The sequence below is a fragment of the Pithys albifrons genome, chromosome 14 (assembly GCF_047495875.1).
Source record: "Pithys albifrons albifrons isolate INPA30051 chromosome 14, PitAlb_v1, whole genome shotgun sequence".
NCBI classification, from domain to species: domain Eukaryota; kingdom Metazoa; phylum Chordata; class Aves; order Passeriformes; family Thamnophilidae; genus Pithys; species Pithys albifrons.
Window position 1 is genome coordinate 18,091,615 of NC_092471.1, and position 26,490 is coordinate 18,118,104.

At 45.6% G+C, this 26,490-nt stretch overlaps 1 protein-coding gene across 3 annotated transcripts; it reads left to right on the plus strand.

Moving 5' to 3' along the window:
* The first annotated feature begins 733 nt into the window (after positions 1-733).
* Positions 734-23,823, plus strand: LOC139678526 (phosphatidylinositol-3,5-bisphosphate 3-phosphatase MTMR8). 3 transcript variants are annotated; one of them, XR_011699044.1, is made up of 15 exons: positions 734-800; positions 2,216-2,338; positions 3,538-3,700; positions 5,870-6,027; positions 7,611-7,739; positions 9,774-9,908; positions 11,758-11,890; positions 13,527-13,636; positions 14,656-14,781; positions 16,332-16,381; positions 17,005-17,205; positions 17,557-17,685; positions 18,526-18,652; positions 19,115-19,461; positions 21,373-23,823. XR_011699044.1 is itself a non-coding variant. In XM_071569405.1 (14 exons), exons 1-14 carry the CDS (start codon positions 777-779, stop codon positions 19,385-19,387), a joined length of 1,881 nt encoding a protein of 626 aa, XP_071425506.1. In that variant the 5' UTR covers positions 734-776; the 3' UTR covers positions 19,388-23,823. The 3 variants fall into 3 exon arrangements, 2 of the variants coding, with proteins under 2 accessions (XP_071425506.1, XP_071425507.1); XM_071569405.1 differs by having other exon boundaries at positions 19,115-23,823; XM_071569406.1 differs by lacking the exons at positions 7,611-7,739; positions 9,774-9,908 and having other exon boundaries at positions 19,115-23,823.
* Positions 23,824-26,490: the final 2,667 nt, after the last annotated feature.

Genomic DNA, 26,490 nt, shown 5'->3' on the forward strand with positions numbered 1-26,490 from the left:
AAGCCCAACAGGTGTTATTAGCTCTGTTAGGCTGCCAAGCAGCAATGTGAGCCCTTTCTTGCGTGGGGAGCACTGTCAGCCTGCTGCCCACTGAAGGCAACACTGACATCCCTGTATCTGGAGGGGGGAAAGGGGCTTTTCCCTGAAATATCCCTGCAGGGGCCTGTGAACGCCCAGGCCAGCAGGGCAGGTCACCCTGGGCCTGCCGAGGCTCCCAGCGCTCTTCAGGCCTGGCGGGGCCGCTCCAGGAGCATCCCGGGGCCTCCAGGAGCATCCCAGAGGGTCCAGGAGCATCCCGGAGGCTCCAGGAGCATCCCGGGGGGTCCAGGAGCATCCCGGGGACTCCAGGAGCATCCCAGGGGGTCCATGAGGGACGTCCAGGAGAGGATTTCAGGAGGGGGTTCCAGGAGCATCCCAGGGGGTCCAGGAGGGACGTCCAGAAGAGGATTTCAGGAGGGGATTCCAGGAGCATCCCAGGGGCTCCAGGAGTATCTCAGGCGGACGTCCAGGAGAGGATTTCAGGAGGGGGGTTCCAGGAGCATCCCAGGGGTCCCACGAAGGGGCTCAAGCGACGGGGTCTCAAGAGAGGGGTCGAGGAGGGGATTTCAAGAGGGGGTTCCAGCATCACCCCCAGAGGCCCCTGGGCGGGCTCTGCCCTCAGCGCTGCCCTCACCCAAGATGGCGGCGGCGGCGGCGCGCGGCTCTCGCGAGGCCGGGGCGGGGCGGGGCGGGCGGTGCGTGTCTGATGGCGGGCGGCGGGGCGGGGCCGGGCGGACATGGAGCACATCAGCACCCCGAAGGTAACGCCGGGACTCGCGGGCTGTAGGGGCTGCCTCCGGGGCACCGCCCGCCCTCCGGGGCACCGCGGGACCGACGCTCTGGGGGCCCCCTCAGCGTCTGTGGGGGCGATTCCGGAGCCTTTGCTTTGTATCTGCCCCTCTCAGTCCCAAAGGCTGAATCAAAATGTGCTTTTCTTTCATTATTATTTTTGTTTTCCGTTGAATTCAGTGAAACAGCAGCTCTGGGAGTGCGGTGCTCAGGCAGCTAAAAATAAATCGCGTTTTGTGCTGGCGCCGGTTGATAATTTGATTTTACGTTTTGCTGCCCAGAAGGTGGTTCTGTTTTGGTTTATTTGGTTTATTTTGGGGATTTTGGGAGCCTCGCTCGCCCCGGCGCTTTGCTGCTCCTGCATGTCTCCAGTGCCCTGAAAAAGGGAAATATTAGATATAATAATTATATTTGCTGAAAAATCTGTCGTGTTCAGGGACATGCAGCCCAGACCTCTGCAAGTGTCTTTGCTGACATTTTCCATGACTTACCTCAGAAAATTCAAACATTCAATCCAGAACTAATCTATCGCTTGCTTTTACAACACATGTCTTTATTATCCATCCAGTTATTCTTCCCCATAATTGCTGCTTAATGATGGAAGAAAAATGTCACCTGTGTTCTTTAAGAGTCAGATAGGCCAGGGGAAAATCGATTGAATATTGTAAAATATTTTATTACATCTGCCCTGATGCTTTTTAAAGCTGTGTTTTAATTATCTCAGTGTGGTTTATGAAATGCACTTACAGGGCAGGAAGTGAGGAACCAGGAGAGGATCCTCATGGTTTCATGCAGGGAATGAGCAGCTGGAAGTCAGGCTGTTCCTTTCAGAGCAACGCAGTGATGACTCTGAACACAGACAAGTCTTTTCTGTGAGGTTCTTCCTCTTGTTTTTGTCAGCCTGGCACAGGAACAAACTGGGAACATCCTGGCTACACATCCATCTATCCCCTCCTCACACTGGTGCTGAGCCTTGGCTGTTTGCTTAACCTTTTTGGCTTTAATTCAGAGGGAAATAATTTGTATAGTGCAAAGCTGAGTTACTGTTGCAGAGCAGACTTAAATTCGTGTCTTTCCTGTTTTGCTTCATGAACTGTGTATTAGAAGTTGGATGATTCGAGTTCAGCAGGTGCTTAGATAATTCCTTGATCAAAGCTGGACATCAGGAGGAATTTTTCCATGGAAAGAGTGGTCAGGTGTTGGAAGGGGCTGCCCAGGGAGGTTTGGAGTCTGCATTCCTGGTGGTGTCCCAGGAAGGACTGGACGTGGCACTCGGTGCTCTGGGCTGGGGGACAAGGTGGGCATTGGGCACAGGTTGGACTCAATGGTCTGGGAAGTCTTTTCCAACCTCAGGGATTCTGGGATTTTTCCTGTTTTTCTGTTGCAGGTTGAGAATGTGAAGCTGCTGGATCGCTATGCAACAAGGAAGGCTGCAAATGGGACCCTGTACCTGACAGCCACCCACCTGATCTACGTAGAGGCTTCTGCTGAAGTCAGGAAGGAGACATGGGTATGTTGTGGTGCCTGGGGCTGTGTAAACACAGCAGTAACAGTCACTTTATGTCACAGAATCACAGAATGGTTTGTGTGGGAAGGAATCTTAAAGATCTGTGGGCAGGGACACCTTCCACTATCCCAGGTTGCTCCAAGCCCTGTCCAGCCTGGCCTTGGATACTTGCAGGGATGGGGCAGCCACAGCTTTGCTGGGCAACCTGTGCCAGGGCCTGCCCACCCTCACAAGGAAGGATTCCTTATCCGGGCACTCGGCAATAGGACAAGGGGGCACGGGCTTAAGCTCTGCCAGGGGAAATTTAAGTCGGAGATCAGAAAAAATTCTTTGCAGAGAGAGTGCTCAGGCATTGGAATGGGCTGCCCAGAGAGGGGGTGGATTCCCCATCCCTGGAGATTTTTAAACGCAGATTGGCCGTGGCACCGAGTGCCATGATCTGGTAAAGGGACTGGAGTTGGACCAAGGGTTGGACTCGATGATCTCCGAGGTCTTTTCCAACCCAATCGATTCTATGATTCCTTCCCACTATCCCATCTATACCTGCCCTCTGGCAGTGGGAAGCCAACCCTTCTTGTTCCCCCCACCTTCTCCTGTCACTACATTGTCACATATCCAAAATGAACAGCTTTGGGAATTCCAACTGTAGTGGTCTTTTATAGCATTTTAATACCAAGTGCTTGACAGAAACAGCTGGTTTGGGAGGAAATGTGCACGCTGGTGATGTGACTTGGCAGAGTTCACTCATGGAATTAGTGTCAGTTCAAGGAATATAATAATCTTGCATAGGTTCCTCTCTCAAACTCAATAATCCAAGCCACCCTACTTCAATTTACAGCTTTTTGCAGACTTAGCACTGAAATGAGCCTACTTTATTAATTCTAAAGCAAAATGGGAATGACAGAATATATTGCATGTGAGGGTGGAGGGAAGGTGAAGTGCACCAGGTAAACCAAGCTGCACATCAAATCTTTGAAAGTAATTTACGTGCATCTGTGTATTTGCAGTCCTGCTTTTGTTACGTGGCCTTTGGGTGCAGCCTGGATGTTTGTTATGTTTGATAAATAATCAAATAACCTCATTTTCTGCTGCTAGTAAGCTGCAGGAAGCATAAATACTGATTGTCTTACAGGAACTTCATTTCTGCTTGTACTGCTTCTGGTCTTACCCATGAAAAAGGTTGTTCATTCCCTGTTTTTCAGATCCTGCATCACCACATTGCCAGTGTGGAGAAGCTGCCCCTGACCACAGCTGGGTACCCCCTGCTCATCCACTGCAAGAACTTCCACGTGGCTCACTTTGTCATCGGGCAGGAGCGCGACTGCCACGACGTGTTCACCTCCCTGCTCAAGCTCTCACAGCCAGGTACTCAGGATGGCAGCCTGGGAGCTCTCCAAGCTGGAAGGCTGGGCTGAGCCCTGGGAAAGCTGTGCCTGGGTATCAGTGCAGGAGAGGGAGTATGTGGAGTCACTGGGTAGGCTGAGGAGGTGGGGAGCAGGGCATTTGCTTCCAAATTAAACACAATCTTGGAAGCCTACAAGAAAGATGGAGAGAGACTATTTGCAAGGGCCTAGAGTGACAAGGGGGAATGGCTTCAAACTGAAAGAGAGCAGGGTTGGATAGGATATTGGGAAGAAAGTTGTCCCTGTGAGGGTGGGCAGGCCTCAGCACAGGTTGCCCAGAGAAGCTGTGGCTGCCCCATCCCTGGAAGTGTCCAGGGCCACATTGGATGGGGCTTGGAGCCACCTGGGCTGGTGGGAGGTGTCCCTACCCAGGGCAGGGTGTGGAACAAGATGAACTATAAGGCCCCTTGCAATCCAGGCTGTTCCATGATTCTGTGGCAGTGGGAATGAGGTGGTCTCCCATGAGGAACTTCCGGAGATCTGTGCAAAGTTCATTTGCCCGACTGAGTCTGTCCCAGGCTGTTTTCTCCTGGCACCCCCACCAAGTGTCCATCTCATCCCTGGCCATTGTCAGTCACTGCTGTGACCTTGCTGTGTGCACTTCTGTCCTTTCCAGCTAACCCAGCCATTCACAGAATTCCAGATTCCCACAAATAAAGCCTTAAACGTTGGCATCTTTGATTTGTTTCCAGCAGCATGTTTAAGCTGCTCTGCTCTGTTTGTTCAGCTGTGAAACCCTGTGCTCCGCCCAGGCTGCACTGACGTGGAGTCACTCTGAAAGAGTGCGAGCAAAACATCCTCAAAAGCCTGTGGTCTCTTCTGGCTCCAGCTTTTTATTCCATGATGGATGAATCTTCAGGTTCCTTGTTCTTCTTGCAGGGCAGCATTCCACTGAGTTCCTGCCTGGCTTCTGCCTCTGTTTTTGGGGTGCTACTTCAGTGAACCTGTATTTGGAGTTGTGTTGTTATTACAAGGACGTCCTTTGTAATTGCAGTTTGTAATTGTGTCACTGTGGTACATGATCTGAGGGTCACTAATCTGAGGGAAGCGAATTGGGGGCACCAGGAAACTTCTTGCTGCCTTTCACACAGGGCTGGGTAAGAAATTCTGTAGGAGAATTGGGTTTTGCTGAATTTTAATTTTTTAATTGATATTAAAGGCTTGTGCCTATTCGCCCCAGCATCCCCCTTGTGCTCATTGGAATTTTCTTGGTTCTGAAGTTCTAACTGATGCTGCACCTGGCAAGGTGTTCATTTAAAAGCTGTCTCTGTTCTTTCAGTTTTGAAAATTAGAGATTTAAGTAGTGCCTTGAAGCTTGGGAGTGTCACTGCAGGGGATCACACCAGTTTCTTTTGTCCTGTAGTTATTGGTGTAAATGCTGTAGCACCTTCTTCTACTCAAGGATTTTAACAGTGCTCTGGTTTTGTTTCAAGTGTCTGTGTGTGTGTTGGGACAGTGATGTTTTGGACACGTGTGATGGACAGCTGGAGGTTACCTGCCCAGTAACTGGCTGCTTTATCAGCCTTTGGCAGGTTTCCCTCTGAGGCTGGAGCACTTTCTGTCTTGGGAGTCAGCTGGATGAGTTATTGGTTGGATTTGCATTTTATGGAGAGAGGGAAGGAGATTGGGTGGTAAATGACCCTTTGTCAGACCCACCCTCAAGACTTTGTTGGTCATATTCCAGACATCTCTCAGGCTTAGAACTTGCTGCTGAATGATGAACTTACAGGTGTACAAGAGCTGAAAATAGATCTTTTAATATATGTTTTCATTATTGGATTAATGCTTATGACATAAATCGCATCTAACAGGCTATTGCAGTGAATTTAGAGGGAATCACTTGTTCAGGAAAAGGTACTGCCTCAAACTTACAATTAGGCAAAGCCATTTTGTTACAATTATGTCCCTGCCTGTAAGAACTGAGTAGGAATTGGAAATTCTTGAGGATTTCAGAATGAATTGTCAGCACTCAGTACTACTCCAACCAAAAATCTACAAATATGAGGTTGAGAACTTTTAAATATGACAAACACTCTTCTCTTATCATTGAATTACTGATTTCCAGAAGTGTTGGCCTCTCTGTATGCCTTTGCACCTCTAACTCGTTATTTTCCTTCTCCCTTCTTCCCAGTGAAACCTGAAGAACTTTATGCTTTCTCTTACAATCCTAAAATGTCAAAAGAGAACCGGGAAATTGGATGGAAATTAATTGATTTAAAACTGGATTACCAGCGCATGGGAATTCCAAACGACTACTGGGAAATAACGGATATTAACATGGACTATGAGGTAATTCTTGCCCAAAGTAGCCATTTAATGCAGTATCTCCTTGCTTTTATTAATGACACAGAGCAGCCCTGCTGCTGCCTCTGGGGAGGAATGAGCTCTCCTGGTTTTAAACAGCAGCATCTTGATGTGAAGTTGCAGGTAATGATTCTACAGAATAACTGCAGAGTCACCTTGGTTTGCCCTGGCAAGGGACCAGAGAATTACTTTGCTGGAGAAATGTCAAACCATCTGTTAGGAAAAGCCTGAAGTACCCTTAGCTGCTTTTGGTATTTCCAAAGACTGTCCCACCTAACTAGTGACAGATGTGTAGGAGAGAAATAAATGGCAGTGGTTTGGATTGGTGGGGAGTGAGGCAGAGTGGAGAGGGACTAGGTAAGGAAGGAAGGGAAAACAGCAATAGAAAACAGACCTGCTTTTGCTTGCTTGGTTGGATCTTCTGCTATATAAGGTCTCTCTGTCATTTCAGTCCTAACTGGCTGCTGCCGTTGTTTTCCCTGAAAGGCCAACTTTGATTTAAACAGCATTAAACAACAGCATTTGTCAGCAGGCTTGTTCAAAATCGTGTTCCACATTATTTCCCTTTTTATTTCTTCTGATGTTGTGCTACAGTCAGACCTGGCTGTCAAAAAGCCAAAGCAAGCAGCTCTGAGGAAGAATCCAACACACTCAGTCCCGAATCCCTTCCTTTGCTCCCCACTTCCTTCCCCTGGCAGCTTTCTTTGCTGTTGCACTTTGAGTTGAAAAAGTACAAGCCTGTGCTGTCAGAAGTGACAGCTAATTTTTCCTGGCTGTGTCTTTGGTTGCCTGAACTGAGCTAAGATGTGAGAGATGCTGTTTCCAGTGGCTGATTAGGGCATCTGAATTTGGGCAGCTCAAATCATTCATCACTCTGAGGCTTTACTTGCTGGTGTGTAACTCTCAAGTGCCAGTGCTTTAGAATTTCCTCAGGGTTTCCAGCCCGTGTCTTAAAACTGTCAAGCCTAATGTAAAGCCAGGCTTGGAGAAGAGCTTGTCTGTCAAGTCCATGCTGAAAAGACTGAGCTGGTTTGAGGAGAAAGGTTAAAGCTGGTCTCTGAGGTTGCTTCCTGATTTCCAGAATAAGATTTAGAGCGAACTTTTAAAATATAGTTGTTCTTAGTGTCTCTTTTTGTGAAGAGGAATTGTTCCCTGTGAGGGTAGGCAGGCCCTGGCACAGGTTGCCCAGAGAAGCTGTGGCTATCCCATCCCTGGAAGTGTCCAAGGCCAGGTTGGACAGGGCTTGGAGCACCCTGGGATAGTGGAAGGTGTCCCTGTCCATGGCAGGGGTAGGACATAATGACCTTCAAGGTCCCTCCCTACCCAAAGCTTTTTGTGATTCTAAATCAGAAACTTCCATAAAATTTATTGATTTAAAGAACTTCTTCTAATGTGTGTCGTGTACAGCGCAGTCCATTTTTTTAGGTTCCCTTTCCTTCACTGCATTGTTCCATCTTGCACCTATTCAGGTACTGTTTTTCTACATACTTCTTAACCTAATGAGCTCAAGATGAATTTTTCATGACTTCTGAGTAATAGCTGGGGTTTTTTTCTCTCTTCTCCCTTAGGTTTGCAGCACATACCCTCCTGAGATCGTGGTGCCTCGAGCTGCCACCAAGGCAGTGGTGATGGGAAGTTCAAGGTTCAGAAGCAGAGGGCGGATTCCGGTGCTTTCTTACTTATATAAGGAAAACAATGTTAGTGCTGGTGGGAGTGAAGAGTTCCCATTTTGTCTAGTTCCCTTCTAGTGACAGGAAATAATGAGATGATTATTAGATTTGAGACATTTGAGAACTGTGCTTTTTTTAATGGCTATAAAATTGCTTCATTCTGAGTGGCAGAATAAGCTGAAGACTAACACTTGGGATGCATCCAGAGCTGTGCAAAAAGCCCAAACGTTCCAAGGTTCCTGTTGGGATTTTCTTTTTTATCAAGTTTCAGCAGTTCCTTCTGATGTGGGATTGTTTTTTAAACCTCCTGTTTAGCTATATTGACTAATGTTTTACAAAGATACATGTTAACTCAGCTAGATTTTATTAGTACTGAAGAGGGGGAACCACCCTGAAATAAATCCCCACTAACTCAGAGTAAGTGAAGGTTTAATTTTTTTTTTCCACTGAAGACCAGAATGTAGATTTTTAACTTTGCTGCCTCAGCAGTCTTTTAGATGCTGATGTGAGGAAAATGCTGTCACAGCCAAATTGTTGTTTTCCTGAGGAAGTGTGCCTTGACCTGGGCACTGCTTGGAGTTGTGCTGGCAACTAGTGACAATTCCTTAAAGCATCCTCAGTGCAGTTCTGAGTGTGGAACAGTAACAACTGAGAAGGAAAACTGTGGAAAAGAATAGTTTGTAAATGGAAACCAAGTGGAAAACATAAAAAATTGTGGCCTTCCAGTGCCCTTATGAAAAGGAGGGACAGAGATTTTTTATATGGGCATATAGTGATAGGACCAGGGGAATGGTTTTAAACTGCCAGGGGGCAGGGCTAGATGGAATATTGGGAAGGAATTGTTGGCTGAGAGGGTGGTGAGGCCCTGGCACAGGTGCCCAGAGAAACTGTGGCTGCCCCATCTGCAAGTGTCCAAGGCCAGGTTGGACAGGACTTGGAGCAGTCTGGGCTGGTGGAAGGTGTCCTTTCCGGTGGCAGGGTGTGGCACTGGATGGTCCCTTCCACCCAAACCCTTCTGGGATTCTGGACTAACATTTGGGATAAGTGGCCATCATTTAGACCCCACTGTGAGCCTCCTGGGCCTCGCTTCTTCATGAAGTTTCCCAAACTTCTTGCTGTGGGAGATAACCCAGTAGTGTCAGTGTGTGTCCACTTAGGCAGTAGTTTTTCAGTGAGAGGGAGCACAGCTGAACTCAGTGGTCAGGTGTTTGGTGTGGCTGTGGGTGCTGTGGGAGCAGCACTGACACTGTGTGTGTATTGCAGGCTGCCCTGTGCCGCTGCAGCCAGCCCCTGTTTGGGGTGCTTGGGATGTTTGGGGTGGCTGTGGGTGCTGTGGGAGCAGCACTGACACTGTGTGTGTGTTGCAGGCTGCCCTGTGCTGCTGCAGCTAGGCCCTGTTTGGGGTGTTTGGGGTGTTTGGGGTGGCTGTGGGAGCAGCACTGACACTGTGTGTGTGTTGCAGGCTGCCCTGTGCCGCTGCAGTCAGCCCCTGTTTGGGATGTTTGGGGTGGCTGTGGGAGCAGCACTGACACTGTGTGTGTGTTGCAGGCTGCCCTGTGCCGCTGCAGCCAGCCCCTGTTTGGGGTGTTTGGGATGTTTGGGGTGGCTGTGGGTGCTGTGGGAGCAGCACTGACACTGTGTGTGTGTTGCAGGCTGCCCTGTGCCGCTGCAGCCAGCCCCTGTTTGAGGTGTTTGGGGTGTTTGGGGTGGCTGTGGGTGCTGTGGGAGCAGCACTGACACTGTGTGTGTGTGTTGCAGGCTGCCCTGTGCCGCTGCAGTCAGCCTCTGTTTGGGGTGTTTGGGGTGTTTGGGGTGGCTGTGGGAGCAGCACTGACACTGTGTGTGTGTTGCAGGCTGCCCTGTGCCGCTGCAGTCAGCCCCTGTTTGGGATGTTTGGGGTGGCTGTGGGTGCTGTGGGAGCAGCACTGACACTGTGTGTGTGTTGCAGGCTGCCCTGTGTCACTGCAGTCAGCCCCTGTTTGAGGTGTTTGGGGTGTTTGGGATGTTTGGGGTGTTTGGGGTGGCTGTGGGAGCAGCACTGACACTGTGTGTGTGTTGCAGGCTGCCCTGTGCCGCTGCAGTCAGCCCCTGGCCGGGTTCAGCGCGCGCTGCCTGGAGGACGAGCAGATGCTCCAGGCCATCCGAGAAGCCAACCCCAAGAGCCCCTTCATGTATGTTGTAGACACAAGGCCAAAGGTACCTTCCTGGGGTTCGGGGCTGCTGCTAAAGCTCATGTCTGATCAGTAAAGCTGGTTCCAGTTCATTCTGTCACAACTCTGCCAGTGCTTTCTAGGCTGTGTAGAATCAGGGATGCAGGATCACCTGGGTTGGGATATGTAACTGGAGAGTTAAGTGCTCTTAAGGATCTTGCACTCCTGGAGTATCCTAGGATGAAGTTTGTGTCCAGGATAATGCAGTTGGCAGCTGTGAACCTGGCTGGGACAGTGAGGCATTTCCCTGCAGAGTCCTTGATTGTGGTGAGTTGGGAAGAAGCCTCAGGATTCAGTTCCATGAGCCTGGAGTGCTTTAATTGGCAGCCCTGGGAAAAGTGAGGCTGTATGGAGTCTGACAACAGCTGAGAAAAGCAATTCTTCCATTTCTTTGCCTTTTAAAAGGAACACTAATGTTTTCATGATATGCAGCTTGGAGTTGAATACAACTCAGCTCTTCTGGTCCATAGCCACTATTTGGGGCTAGAACTTCAGAGCCGTGGGGTTTATTTAAGAGAATATTGATAAAATACTCACAAAATTAAATCTCTAATGACTGTCACCTCGAAGAAATTAATTTAGAAACCAATTCAAATTATTCTCTTGTAAGGATATGCATTGGGAGTGTTGGTGTAAGCAGATTAGAACACAAGGATTTTTATGGCACACAATTATTTAAAGGCAAAGATTGGAAAGTGCTCTGATCTTTTTTTAAAATTGAGCTTTCTGAGAACGCACTTCACTATTAAGATATTGCAGTTATTTTAAGGAAACTGCACATTGAGTTAAAGCTCTGGCAAGGGCAAGAAGGAAAAAGTCTTTTGGGGAAAATGGGGAATGTTTCACCTGTTATCCCAGTGTGTATTTTGCCTTTTTGTACTGTGACATTTCCTAGAGATCACCTATTCTGTAGTTATAGATATGTTTATAGCAATCACCATATGTTCTGTTGGTACAGGCAGCTTCCAGTGTCAAACATGTTCCACTGAAATCCATCTTTGATGGCAGTTTTGTCCTAAAGTATTTAGTGAAAAGGGGAGAAATTACAGTTGGTGATATTTCTCCTTTCTAACCCAACATGTCCTACTTTGAATGGTAGAACTGAAGCACTGGGGTTATTTAATAGTTCTAAACAGGTCTGTACCATATCTGACTTTTCCTTCTCTCCTCTCTATGGAGGCAAATCACTCCTCTGCCCAAATTAATATGGGGGGAAGTGGAGCTGCTCTGTTTTCTGTCACCACTAAAGATTTCCTGTGGCTCTTGAACTATTTTGGATAATTGTTAGGGCAACCGGCTTCTTTTCTGCTTCTTTTCTGTAGTTCCAGTTGGTTGCTGTATTCTTTCTGCTCAACTTGAATATTTCTATGTTTCCCTCAGGTGGCTTTATTTCATCTGTGCATGTATGTCTGTGAAAAGCTTTGGAATTCTCTTACTATTTCTATCCCACCATGTATGTATGTTACTCGGAAAAATGGCTTTCCTAGTTTTGCTTTCATTTGCTGCTCTCTGAATTCTCTTAGGTAGCTGCACAGTTAGGGCAGGCTCAGTGTCTCTCTGCCTGCTTTGATGACAGCAGAAGTTGGGGTTTGGTACTACCCTAAGAAATTCTATCCAGGGTCTTAATGAGCCTCTGCATATGAGTAATGAACTGGAGACAGTGGTGTAATTTTAGGGAAACAGCTGGAATTAATGCCTGGGAGGTGGGGAAGTGCAGCTGTTCAGTACATTTTCTGGGAGATTTTAAAAAGAAAGGAGGACTTGCAAAACAGTGACTTCTTTCTTGGATTGTAATTTTCTCTTCCTTTTCTCTCCTGTTGCCTTGAATGTGACAGTTGAATGCCATGGCCAACAGAGCTGCTGGGAAGGGCTACGAGAATGAGGATAACTATGAGAACATTCGCTTCAAATTCATTGGCATAGAAAACATCCATGTGATGAGGAGCAGCCTGCAGAAACTCCTGGAAGGTGGGTGTGGGCCATGGGAGAGTGGCCTTTGCTACCCCTGGCCACTTCTGAGCAGAACCTTCTGCTGAGTATCCAACTCCTACGTGCACAATGGAAGCAAAGTCAATGCATTGCTTTGTTTGCTCTGTAGAAGTGGCTGAAAGGGTCAGTGCAGGTAAAATACTTTCCTGCTTGATAGTTTAATTCTTCTTGTGCTTAGTTTTGCAGTGGTTCCAACATAGTAACTTACACTAACAACGTGCCTTAATTAATGTGCCAAATTACAAGAAAACGACTAGGAAACTCTCCATTTTACAACTAAGTCTTGTGGTTGCTTCATGAGCTATTGAAAGAAAACTAATAGAGGTTGTTTAGACAATACCCTTTGGGGTTTGCTGTGTTGAGTCTGGACTATTTCAGTGTTAAGCAGTATCTCTGATTTGAAGTACAGTTTTGGCATGACCTTCCAAAGACTCGAATCTCATACATACATAATTCTTACCTGTCATTTTCTTCTGATTTCTTTTGACTGAACTTGGTTTTTGTACCTTAAAATATATTAAAATAATGTTTTAATAAATAAATATCTTAAAATGCAGAGTACCTCAGGTAATTAAGTTCCTTGTTATCTTAGGAGAAAATGCAAAGCAAGGCAGAAGAAATACTTATTGAGCCATTGGGGATCAAGAGGGGAATCAGGCCCGTAGTTTCTCTGGTGGAATTTTGGAGAAGCTCCATTAAAGATGATGGCAGAGCTTAGATCAAACCAACACACTCTGCTGCCTGGTTTCCAGACTGCACTGCTACCATCCTTGTGCTGACACAGACTGTGGAATAGGGCTGAGGAGATGCTGCAAATCATTCTGCTTGGTGCCTGTGCTCTAAGATGCAATTCAAATGCTATCATCCAAAATGGGAGTTTAATGTTTCAGTAACCAGCAGAATGATCATCTTGCTTCAAAATAGATGAGTAATTGAGTTGCCTGGCCAGGTGGCACTGCAGGATCTATGGAGACCTTGGAGAAAAATGGGTCCTGATCACAGCTGTAAGCCCTCAATTCCCTGTTCCTGGCACATTTATTTTGTAGTGGAGGAAAAGGCAGAATAAATCCTTGTTTGCTCCCATATTCTTCCTCAACAGTGATAAAATCTCACTTGCTGGTGCTTATGGACTCTCACTGAACTTTATTAGTGTCAGTATTTTCTGTGCTGGGTTGGGTTATAGCATCTGAGTTGCCTTCAAGGTTAGACATACTATTTCTCTCACTCTAAGTTAGAACTCTCCTGTCTTCAAATCTTTGTGATGGTGAGTGAATGGTTGTAGATATTAGTGTGATGGTGATTTATAGTGAAGTAACAGATCACTAAACTCTTGCTTTGTTGGAAAAAACTCAGCTGAGAAAATAGTGAGTTTGAAAAAAACAAGAGGAAGATATTTGCAGAGCCTCAAGTCCTCACACAAACCAGCAATTTTTAGTTATGAATTTTAAGTATTCAACCAGTAGTGTCTGTGTCCTTTAGTAAGGATGTTGCTGCTGACACTTAATAAAAATTTAGCTGTTGGGATACCAGGCTGTGCTGCTGTGGAGAGCTCATGAGGAGGTGCAAGATGTGCTGTCCACAGGGTGTCAGCTAATTCCTTTGTGCTCATTCCCAGTGTGTGAAATGAAGTCCCCCTCCATGAGCGATTTCCTCACTGGACTGGAGAACTCGGGATGGCTCCGGCACATTAAGGCTGTCATGGATGCAGGTATCTTTCTTGCCAAGGTAAGACTGCACCCCAGCCTGCAGCTGAATTAAAACATATGAACTTGTCTCTTTGGGGCTGCTCCAAGGCTGGGAAGGTGGGAAAACACTGATGTCCAGGTTGGCCTCAGCTCTCCAAACCAAGCCTGCAGTTGGGAGGACATAAGTGGGTCACCCAGCTGAGCTCTCTCCTGGACACTGCTGTGACAGAATGTTGGGATGTTGTCCTGTGTACTTTATTGCAGCAGGCAGTTCCTGAGGCTTTGCAGAACTCATTTGAAACATAAAAATCATAGAATGTGAATAAAATTAAACATTTCTATATAGTTGTGCAAACATCTCATAGCCCTGTGCTTGTTATTCAATCACCTGCTCGGCTTTAATTGAAGGATTGTTTTGGCCAGTTTATTTTCTCCTGGTTTTATGTGATGTGGACACCAATTTGCATTATCCAACAGAGCCTCATTTCTGCAGAGCTCGTGGCTGGGCAGGTCAGGAAAACGAGAGAAGTCCCTAAGGCACAGGGCTCTTCAGGACCAGTATAGGGTGTGCAGGAAATACATGGCAAGAGGAGTGGGAAGAATTCTCTCTTACAATTTTCCCATGCAGCTGCATGAAAATGATACTGTGTTTTTCTGCTACTGGTACAAGGGGAAGAAGATAATCCATATGGGAGGAAGTTGGGGTCAGCTCTTCTAATTTGTCTTGAAGTGTTGAATCATTTTGTGTCCAATTCTTTACTCATACACCACATTTTTCTTCAGAGGAGGACACTGGGAATTTTTGGCCTTTCAGCAGACTGAGTGTTTAAGATCACAAGGTCTGTTTCTTGCCAATCTGTTGCTGACAAGACATGCCACAGCCTTTTGTTCTAGTTGGGGTTTCTGTGTCTTGGTGGAAATGGTGCATTTCCATGGGCCAGATGAGAAGTGACCAATACTCCTCTGGGCTTTTAAGTAAATATAGATGAAGGGACAGCATTTATTTCAGAAGCTGACCTGGAAAGCTGCTGAACTGCTGTGTGTGGTGTCTCTCCCCAGGCTGTGAGGGAGGAGAAGGCCAGTGTGTTGGTGCACTGCTCGGATGGGTGGGATCGCACGGCCCAGGTCTGCTCCCTGGCTGGCCTCCTCTTGGACCCCTTCTACAGGACTTTCAAAGGCTTCATGGTAAGGACACCAAGGTTGGCATTTCAAAAATTCAAAAATAAAAAGTGCTTCCTGCACTGGAAGTGTAAACAGGCCCTAATGAAGTGTTTTAGGCCGTTGGCTGGAACAGGCAGGAGGTGACCTATATAAACCAGCTTTGATTGTGTAACAAGCTGTAATTGCTCTGAACAGCTTGGGCACAAACAGCAGCGGTTGACTTACCATTCCCAAATCTCTGTTTCCTTGAATGTCCACATGAGAGCCACTAATGAGAGATTCCAGCAGGAGATGGGTAAGTAAAGGATGCAGTCCTGTCAGCAATCCACCAAAAAGGGGTGTAGGAGCTTGTCATGCAGATCTCTTTCTGCTAGGATTTCAAATCCTCACTCCTGTGCACAGGGCAGTGTATAACCTGTGTATCAGGAAAATCTGTATCTTTTCAGACCTTTTTAAAAGCCATTTCACATGAATTTGTGAATGTTTGCTTCTAGGGCAGGCTTTTCCTTATTTGCAGCCATTCCTGCATGCATACAGTGCAGTCTGTGATGTGTCTTTCCAGTCATCCCTTGTTAAATACCTGAAGAGCTGCTGCTCTTTCTCAGGAGAGATCCCTGTAAGAATCCCTGGAACCACAACAATGCAAATTTTGCCTTCTCCAGTGCCAGGACTGTTTCCTTGCATTCCGTGCTAGTTTTATTATTACTTTTGCTTCTGGATTATACTCTAGTTTTTTAACAGTTGAAATTACCTCAGCACATGAAGGTTCTGCCTGGGCTTTGGCTGTGCTCTGAACAATTCTACATGAAGTGAGAAACTCGATTTTGCTTTGAACAGGAGCAATCACAAGCACATCCCTGGCTGTCCCCTGAGACAGTGGTTTATAGGCACAAGTCCCCTGACAGTGCTTATTCATAAAGGAATTAATCTCCAGTAGAACTAATGAAGCATTTGAAAAGCAATATAAATGAAGTTACTGAAAAACTCTGTTGTGGGGTTCTGCCTGCCTTCTGTAAGTCTCTGTGTGATGATATCAGGAATTGATCTTTAGATATGGTCCAGCAGGGCAAGTGATAATGGGTGCAGCAGCAGTTATGTGGTGCCTTTTGAGACATCTTTAAGGAAACCACTGCTTCTTTATTTTCTTGAAACTATTTAAAAGAGAGATTTGTTGTTCTAATTTCACCCTGAGCTCCTCAATACTTCTTATATTCCTATTTCTGTGTTAGACATTTATTGAATTCCAGTTCCTAATTTATTTTGTTGAATTAAATAGCACATGGGGCAACATTAAGCTGTTAATTCTTTTAGCTCAGTGTGTTTATATACTGTGATTTTAACAACACAGAAACTCACTCAAAATAGGAACTAGACTGGCTTGAAGTTCTGCTTCTGACACTGCCTTTGCACTGGTAACTGGATAATCTGTAAATCCCAGTTACTGTTTCCACTGATTTCTATGGATATACTTGTAACAGCAGGGTCAGCACATTTTAGGCTTTAGCATCAAAGGCTTAATTTTGTTTTTTTAACCAAAGTGATGCCCTTTTTTAATACCTGTTTTGAAACTGCAGGTTCTGATAGAAAAGGAGTGGATTGCAATGGGCCACAAGTTCTCTCACAGGTAAGAGAAGCACATTATTTGAGTGGAGTGACTGGATGGGGCTTCACTGGGAAACTACTACAGTGTTTTCAGGTTTATGAGCTCCCATGAAAAATTTAAATGAAATGCAGGACAGGGGAGAGAAGTTTTGGAAAATACTGCAGTTGATGACATAAAGCCAGTGTCTGCCAGGGCTGCTGCTTCGTCAGTGGTGTTTTAGTACTTTGCAAAATTCTAGGCTTGAAAAATTGTCTGAATTCTGAGTGTTTTCCTACCTGTAAAATTGTATTCTTTGAGGAGTGCTAATCATAAAATCACAGCATCATTAAGGTTGGAAAAGACCTCCAAGACCCTGAAGTCCAACCATCAACCCACCACCGTCTCCAAGTGCCACATCCACTGCAGAGATGGTGACTCCACCAATGCCCTGGGCAGCCTGTGCCATCAATAATGTTCTGACAAGACATGTTAATTTTTTGCAATCATCCCCTGGAAGAAGATTTCAGCTGCTGTTTTTCATGACTTGACCAAGTTTGAAGTGTAAACTTGAAGAAGTGGCAGAGAATTTCCCAGTTTACCAGCGAGGGGGCTCCTTTTGTGTTGGGTGGCGCAGGATTTAACCCTCCTTGTTTGAATCTCTGTAGGTGTGGCCATCTGGATGGGGACCCCAAGGAGGTGTCCCCTGTGTTCACTCAGTTTGTGGAGTGTGTCTGGCAGCTCATGCAGCAGTTCCCCTGCTCCTTTGAGTTCAATGAGCGGTTCCTCCTTGAAATCCATGACCACGTTTTCTCCTGCCAGTTTGGCAACTTCCTCGGGACCTGCCATAAGGAGCGGGAGGATCTCAAGTGAGTTGGCAGTTTGTGGGGCCAGCAGTTCAGAAGCCACTGGAAATGTCAGGAAAGGGGCAGGTTGGGTGTGTTTGTAATTCTAGATTGGTTAAGGGTAACATTGTCTTGATAGATGCTAAAAAATTGTATCCCAGAAGACAGATGTTTTAATTTGGATCACAGTAATAACTTGTAAATACCCCTTCTGGACTGGATAGTGGATTATATGTTCCTCAGGGATACATCTTGTGTTTATGTAATTAATCAGATAATATGTAAAAATAATTCATAGTTCCCTTAGCCTAATTCTACTCCAAACAGTTGGAGTTTTTAATCCACTACTATTAATCCACTATTTGTACTTGACAGAATCTTTGAGAAGACCCATTCTCTGTGGCCTTTCCTCTTACAGAGGAAACAGGAATTGAGAAATCCTTTGTACAGAGGCTTTACAGCTTACAGAGAGCTTCAACCAAACACACTACCTTTCAGTTTCCAGTAAGTTGCTCATTTAAGAAGGGGGGTATTTCTTTCATTATAATGTAGATTGACAATTCAGGTTTAATGAAATAAATTCACACTGGTCAGCTTGGTTTGTTTTACCCTTCCCCTCCATTCCTCATCCATAAACTGAAAGCAGCAGTGCACAGGTAGCTGTTAAACAAGTGCAGGTGCTGTAATTTAAAATAATCTTTTTTCTTTGGTGTTGAGAACGAGACTGGGGAAAGGCAAGGAAAAGCAGAACTTCAGACGTGGATAGAACCACACACCGCCTGTCTGCATGCTCTGTCACATTTAAGCCATAGGGTAGACTGTTGTTTGAGAAAGTTCCTCCTTTTCTCCTTTTTAATATATATTAAGGAAGTCTTTCACAAAGGAATTTTGGTGCCCAGTCACACCCAGGCTGGTGCAGTCCGGGTGTTCTTCCCCAGATGGTAATTCTGGTTGCTTGCCCAGGGTGTTGCAGGGGAAGTGGTGAAGTTTGTTTTGTATCTGGACTCTGCTGGCAGAGAGGGGGATGCAGATGTGTTTTTAGGTGTTATGTGTGGTTACTGGTGGGCAAAGAGTTTTAATAAAAGTTGGGAAATCAGGCAAACTGAGGACTTGATGGTGAGTCTGCTATACAAAAAAGTGTATTTTTATCCCATGCTAATACCTCCTGCCAGGATTTTGAACTTTACGAAAATTTGCCCATTGATACTGAATTTTATAACCCAAAGCTGGGGCAGTATTTACCTACCTCAAGTTGCTGAAAATTCTCTTCTTAAAGAGCAGCTGGTCTGTTGGCAGTAGGGTACAACTGCCCTCCTAATTGCCCTCTCTTGCCCTGTTCCCGAGGTTTTGGTGTGGGATGTACAATCGCTTCGACAAAGGAATGCACCCAAAGCAGTGTGTGTTGGACCATCTGCTGAGCTGCATGAACGAGAAGGTGGAACTGGAGGACAATGCATCTGAACTGGAAAACGTGAGGCACAAAATTCCTAAAAGCACATGATGGCTTTGGCAAATGTAACTGGCCTTGAGTACTGGCACTGAAGAGTCATTTCAACAGGCTGTGCAAAGTGAGGGATTAAATGACAAGGCTCTGCTTGCAACAGATTTTATGTGTGTATTGAAATAAAACCCAAACACCCACAAACAAACCGAAAAACACAGTAGTGGGACAGCCATCTAAAAATACACCTGTGAGAAGAAATACTATCAGTGCCCTTTGTTAGGTTAATGTGGGTGCTGAAAGCTTCAGCTTTATTAACTAAACGCTGATCTTTATGTCAAACATGTAAGGATCTATGCCCTGTACTTCAGTGCTGGAAAAGAGGCACTGGCACAGGGCTGTTATGTTGGCAGCTGGTTTTTTGTACATCTCTGACATCTGGGAATAATATCTTTCACTAATTTTATCTTTAACATCTTTTTATTTGTGTAGAAACTTCCTTTCCTCGATGGCCCTTTGCTTGGTGAAGGTTCCTCCATCCCTAAATCAGGACATCCGTCTCCCAAAGCTCCGGTGCCCAGCACTGCCCAGGACTATGGAAGGGCAGCACCCCCTGTGCTGAGCAATGGGGCCTCCCCAGGGGCTGTGGGGTCAGCTGTGGACCAGAAGCACAAAGAGAACCTGTCCCAGCACCACCAGGATCCTGGTGCCTCCACAGAGGCACCGGACAGTGCAGGGAAGGACGGGAAAGCTCAGCACCAGTGAGGGGCCATGAACTGTTGGGTGAAGCAGGCCCTTGGTGGGGTGAGCCCCACGGGGTGCAGATTCCCCCCTTTACAGTGAGTGAGTAGGGGTGTGCTGGGGGAGCAGGTTGGGTTTGGGACACATCCCTGTGCAGCTGGAATGGTGCAGAGCCACCCAGGAGGCTGCCTGGAGCTCGGGGGAACTCAGTTTTTGGTGGAAACACGTGTGTTTCTAAGGTTTGGGGCTGCCTGCCAGCACTGGTGTTTCAAGCTGGAAGAAATTTCAGCCAGTGAAACTTGGGAGTTGGGCAGTGTTTGTCACCAGAGCAGGAAGGATGCAATCTGTCTGTGCTCAGTGCTGGTACAAGGTCATCTTAAAATGATCAAAAATGTCAGTTCATCTTAAAGTGATAAAAACCCCCACCCTTTCTTAGCTGTGAATGAAGCTCTGCATGGACCCTCACCTTGTAGCAGGACTGATTCAGTTGTTGTTTCCTATGCATATTTGTTACACAAAACCAAACCCCCTGTGCCTTTTTCTGAGACAGTTCTCATGTCCAGCCACACCATGTGCTATTTTTATTCTTGCAGTGTAGAGTGTAGTGTTGGGTCTATGTAGTTAGTATTTTTAAGCAGGTTTTTGCCTGCTGCAGCCTCTCCAGGGTCTTTGCTGATGCCCTGAGTTCAGTAACTTCTTTCTAAGCTCAAAGAATAAGTTATTAAAGACCTCATTTACTGATGTGGGACTGCAGCAAGCCAGAGTCAGCCTGTAACACATGGATTCTTTACCAGAGGGAGGATAAGAAATGAGAAAAGATAGGAAAACAATTATGTGGAATTTTTCTCTCTTAGGATCTTGGTTAAACTGAAGCAAGAAAGTCATTCTGTTCTAAGCAGGAATCAATGTGCTTTCCCCATGTCCATAAATGAGGCAGCAATTACAGATGAGCTGTGTCCTGTTACTGAAATGGGTCTTAAAATGTTTCTATCACTTGCTGAGGAATATTATCTTGGATGTTAAAGTTACATGAACTGTTGAGATGTTTTGTCTGTGCCATCAAGATGTGGTGAGATGAACAGTGTCTCTCATGGCAATGAACTTTGTCATTGTGTGACAAGAGGTTAATTAGAATGTGAGCCCTTACTGGAACATGAAGTGATGGACATCTTGGCATTAGGCTGTGGCTCCAGGGCTTGTTAACTCTACTTGGATTCTTCAAAGTGCTGGAATATCAGCTGGAGGTACAGTTCAAAGCTGCAGGTTTAGAACAGAGATGTTCATTGCATTTAGAGAGAAGCCTTGTGAAGAAACAAGGACTTTTCTCCCCAAGGGATGGGTGTCCCAGTGTCACAAGTGAGTGTTTGAAGGACTCTCAAGGAATCCCCAGCAAAACCAGGTTTCATGTAACAGTGAAAGTGTGACCAAGTTAATTGGCAAGTTTCACTCTGCCACTTACTAGATGGCTAAAGCACTCAGAGAAAAGGCAAAGAAAAATAGAAAATCAATCATTTTAAAACTGAAATCAACCAAACATTGTCTGCATGGAGGCTGGGGATGGATAAAAAGGAATAGGGGAGACCCTCTTGTTGAGGCACAAGGGTCAGAGTGGACCACAGTGCCAAACTGAGCCCTGGGCTGGACCAACAGTTCAGGCCTCCTAAAGGTTTCATAGACTCATTAGCAGCGCTTCAACTTAACAGCACTGAATCCATAGCTTGAGGTAAAATATAACAGAGGACTCATAAAGGATTTGCTGTAAGCACAACAGTTGCTCACTTGGAGACTGAACTCTATTACAGCCCTAAAGTACTTAAGAATCCAGGAGAGCAACATTCCCAGTCCATTTTCTGTAGCATATTCACAATCCCACTGCCCTAAAGGAGTATGTACAGGTGTATCCCTGGCAAAAATTCACCTGGGGAAGGGAAGGGCTCACGTTGGACGCCTTTGCATGTTCTCAATGGGCAAAGGGTTGAGGTTTCAGCCCAGGCTCTGTTGTCTTTCAGGGACCCTCTCCAAGCAGAGGAAACTTGAGAGATATGTGGCTCTGAGGGGTGACCTGCTCCAAGGAAGATGCTGGTGCAGCCCTCCATGGTCCAGAAGAGCTCCAAGGCTTTTCCCTGTTCATAGGATCATAGTCATTTTCTGTCCTGGCCACAGTTTGGGTCAATAACTTTGCAAGGTCAAGAATAAAAATGTTGTTTTACTTGGGTTGTCACTGAGGCAAGAAAAATCAGTTTCCAAGGCTGTTGGTTTAAACCAGGAGCTCCTGACAGTGTTTCTGATGAGCTCAAGAGCTCAGCCCAGGTGCCGATTGTCAAGGACCATTTTTGAGATCACAGCGTGTCCTGAGAGGTGGAGGATGTACCAGCACCCCCAGGAAACTGCCCCACATTCCATGTTCTGGACAAGCTTCAGTAGATGTGCTTAATTGCCCAGAGTCCCTTTGTGCAGCTTAATTCAGGATGATTTTGTGCTTGCTTTTGAAGCTGTTGTTTAAATTAGGTGCTGCCGTTGAGTTTTAAAGTCAGGTTTTCTGTTTTGTAAAGAAAATAGCAAGGTGAGCCTTCCCAGTCTCCAGTAAGAAGTAAACACATTCCATAAAAATGCAATAGCTGTCCCTCATGTGTTTGCAACCCAGGGTGAAATCACTGGAGGAGGTTTGGTGTTCAAGGTAAAGTAGGGAAAAAACAATCAAAAAATTCCCCTGAGTGTCTCACTTTGGGTAAGAAAATGTCTGTTTTATTAAGCACATCAGAAGACCCAAGGAAAAAGGGCAATAACTGAGAACATAAGAGCTTCTGCACTGCCTGGAATGGCAAAGAAGATTTTTTTTTAATATTAGTGGGTTGTCAATCATAAAGCCAGTACCAGAGTTGTTTTCTGGGAAGGAGTAGGAGCTGAAATGTGTGATTGATTAAAATCCAAGCACCTGAAATGCTGCTCCAGGTACGACTGATGGATCAGCCCTGCCTTTTCTTTCCAGGTGGTACAAGAATGTACCAGCTTCGTGGAGAACTCCAAAATGGGAAATGAGGCCAAGACAGGCACTTTTTAGGATCACTTGTTCTAGATATCATCAGTTCTTTTAATATAATTAATATCTCAAATTTTTATTAGAGATGCAGAATTGTAGAGGATTTTAACTGACCCCTGAAGGATTTAGATGTGCCATTGGTAGTTACTTTATAAAACCACCTTGCAGAAGGATTCTGTAACTGTTTACACATTACCTTGTCTTTGGAATTGCCACAGGTTACCTTGAAAGGTTTAATTATTATTAATTATGCCTAAAATGTGATGCTGATCTCTACAAATCCTCTTGACTACAATGTTACTACAGGTGTGTATAACCACCAACATGTTACTTCAGATACTGCAGGTGCTTGTTGTAATCTTGCTGCTTTTTACCTCAGTGACAAAACAATGGATGACTTTAATCTTGGACATGCAGAACAGAGCCAACCCCCAAAAATTAATGGCCTGTCTTTCTAAACCTCTGGGATTTAATGGGTGCAGACTTGGTCAAATCTGCAACATATTAAAAATCGTTCATGCTGGTGCTGTAATTTATGGAGCTGGAAAAGATTCCTGGCTTTCCATGAGCTTACTGGTTTGAAAAGCAAGAAGCTTTTTAGTTCTGATGGTGACTCTGGGGTGTTTGGAGACCAGAAATGAAGGTCTCTGGTCAGGTGGGCTCTCCTTCCTGAAGCCTTCCAGAAAGTCTGTGTTTTTATAGGGACTAACGCAGTTATTCCTTGTTTACATCCCATCCCTGATGCACATATAGGCACTTCCCTGGGGGGAAGAAGCTGCTCTGAATGTAGTAGTTTTGTATTCATTATTACCCAGCACCTGATTAATTAGATGATGGACCAGGTAAAGCTGAAATCCGTGTTTAGGCAGCCAGGTGGGTGCCAGCTGTAGTCGGTGTTTGTTAGAGCAGGTGTTTTAATAATTTAATGTCCAGTGTCCTCTTGCCACCTCTGCAGTGCAGGAGGGCAAGTGCAAGTGGTTGGTGTATCTCTGCCATCATTTCTGTCTGTAAATGCACCTGTATTTAATGTAGCAGATGCTACTGGAGTAACTCACAGCACTGGATCCCATCCTTTGTAGCCAAGTCCAAATGGAGCTTCCCTGTCATGCACGAAGTGATCCGTGTAGGAATGTACTCAAAACTATGTGTAGTGCTGGCTGGAAATGTCACTGTTGTTGTTGTTGTGCCTGTCCTTGCTGAGGGACAGTTGTGAAAGTTGTTGGGGATGAAACTCCCTGCTCCAGAACATGCTATGATGGCCTGGGTGTCATTTTAGTTACTGCACTGCTTGAAAACCTAATTATACAAGTCTAGAGAAGCACTGTGTCTTTTCTCTCTAAATGTATTTGTCCCAGGATGTTTCACTTGTATTACAGTTTATTTTTATTCCCTACAAAAATAAACACCTTCCCTTTTTAAAGTAGGTGGCTGGTCTGTTCAGTGTTTATTAATTAACTCAAAGGACAACTTGGAAATGTGAAGTAACCAAATAAACACTGGGAGATGGGGGAGCTGATGGATGGGGATGGGACCTGCAGGAGATCCTGGTCTTGAGTTTCCATCCTCATTTGGGGCAGGATGTGGCTGTGAACCCCAAGAACAGACTCCAGACCTGTTACTCAGCCCCTGATGAATATTTTCCACCACACTTTGCAACTTAAAAATGGAGATTTTTTTATGCATTAAGGCAAAAAAATAGGCCTGACACTTGGGTATACTCAGTCCCCAGGTGTTTCGCAGCCTTTTTTTCCTTCTTGCTAATTTTAAATGTTCTTAATGTTGGCAGTGAAATCCTTCATTTTGCTTAATTAGACTTGCCTTGTATTTAATTGGATTATTAGCATTAACACTGACTAGAATTGATAAAGCTGCAATTTACATTTTGGGAAAATTTGGACAGAAGGTGTGTTAATTGTGGCTTCTCTTGCCTGAAAACTGCTTATAGATTGGAGTGTTCCCCTGTAAATTGTATTTTCCTGCTCTTTGGGGGAGTGGAGGGCTGGAGGGGTTACAAACCCCAGTAACCCTCAGAGTAACAACGCTTAGTACAGCTTATAGGAAGTACTAACACTTAGTAAGGGTTCTTCAGTAGTAACTGAGGAGGTCAGAGCAGGGCCCTGCTCCCCATGGCAGTGGGGCTGGGAAAAGTCAAGGTTATGTATGAATCTGATCTTTTTTTCCTGTCTCTCAACAATGAACAGCTCTTGGAGCCTGTTCAGCCATGGGAGAGAAGCAAGGAATCCAGTGTGAGTGGGAATACATATATACGTATACAAACCCAGAAAAACCCCATGGGTGGATCTGCAGAGCAACCTGTTCCAGTGGAAGGTGTCTCTGCCCATGGCAGGGGCTGGGACTGGGTGGTTTTTAAGGTTCCTTCCAAACCATCCTGGTATTCCACACTCCAAAAGGGAGGCATTGGAAGCAGGGAGCCAAACTCCTGGGGCTCCAATGCTGCTGAAATTCCTCAAGGAAGTATCGCTCAATGAGGAGAAGAAACAGGTTCTGGACTCCTCCTTCATGTCTGTGTATTTTGTGTGTTAATGCACCAGATATACTGGGCAGTGCCCTGGGAGCAGGGGCTGTGCAGGGAGCCAAGGGCTGCTGTGCAGGTGTCTGTGCCCTCTCCTGGATAACACCCGAATCACAGGGCTGCTGGAGTCACCTCCAGGCTGGATGGTGAGAAGATGGACAGGAGAATCCACAGGGGTAAGTGTTGGAATGTGACCAGCACCGAGGGAAACTCCCAAGTTCCAAGGCTTTGCTGTGTCTGACAGTGGCTCACAGCTCAAAGGCAGGAGTAGCCCCACTCAATAACTCTGTTTCCGACCTTGAGGACTGTTAGTAAATCCTTAATCCCTGCAAAATCATTTATTTGGGGCTGTTTAGCTCTAAACTTTTAAATCAGGATGCTTAGCAGCCTTAAATCCAAAAGCTCATTAGCTCTCCTCAGCTGCATTAATAACTATAATCTCTTTAATGGGAGCAACTCTGGACAGGATTTACCTTCCCAAAAAACCTTATTGACTGGCATTAAATATACTTCTGGCCTCTAATTCTTCCCCAATTAAAGGAGAGCTGATAAAGAATTGCTTTGCTGGAGCTCAGACTGGGGCAGGCTCTGGCTCAGGACAGGTGCTCCTACTGGGAGCTGCTAAAGGTACAGGCTCTTCCTGACTCCTTGGCCTTCCCTGGAGTTTGCAACCCTGGGAAGTTTATCCAAAATGGGCCAGGCTTATCAGTTGCCTCTCCCTGGGCTGCCATCAGGGTTTATCTGGCTCTGCTGATGTAAATATCCATGTGGGATGTAGGGAGCACGTTCCTGCAGCAGTGCAGGGAGCACCAGGAGCGTGTCCGTGTGTGTTACCAAATGAGGAGGATTCTCAGCTTTGCCTCATTAGTATTCGGTTTAATCTGCTCCTTACCAAAGAGCTGCTCTTGTTTCTAAGATCTTCCTTGGTTAATAACTAAACAGCAACAGCAATGACAAAAGAATAAGCAGTTTATCATTAATTTTCCATTCAAGAGTTTTCCTTTCATGTTGAAGTTTCTTACATTTCTCCTTTTCTAACATGCATTCACTCTGTTGTCTGCATTGTCTTTTTTCCCTTTATAACACTCTGATTTTTTTAATGGCTGCTTTGATTTCAGCAGTTTGTGGCTTTTCAAACTGCAGCAGCCTCACACTTAACAAACCCTGCACTCTCCTCTTCTGCTCCCAAGTTTATCTGCATAATACTCCATAGTTCCCTTTGGGAAACTGACCTTTTTGAAGTAATAACCTATTTTTCTGTGAATTTGGAGCGTGAAACTATGAGGAAGCCAAAAGTCTAAAACTAATCAATATGGAGCATTTTCCAGCTCTTCAGGCTTTCCACTACAAACCAGGTGGTGGTGACATGGGGACATCACTCCTTTTGCAGAGCCCCCTGATTTCCCTTCTTGCAGCAGGGGAGATTTTCCTGCTGGATAATTTGGTTCCCCTCTCGTTATCTCATACCACTGATAATGCTGCCTTGAACTGCCACACTGTTCCTGCTCCACTGCTGAGTTTGGAGAAGGTTTAAAGGGAACTGGGTAAAATACA

Excerpts from the sequence above, each read along its gene's own strand:
- LOC139678526 (XM_071569405.1), top strand. The coding sequence starts at position 777 with ATGGAGCACATCAGCACCCCGAAG. Across the intron at positions 11,891-13,526 it reads CCTGCAGAAACTCCTGGAAG|TGTGTGAAATGAAGTCCCCC; the intron begins GTGGGTGTGGGC and ends GCTCATTCCCAG. Across the intron at positions 18,653-19,114 it reads ATGCATCTGAACTGGAAAAC|AAACTTCCTTTCCTCGATGG; the intron begins GTGAGGCACAAA and ends TTATTTGTGTAG.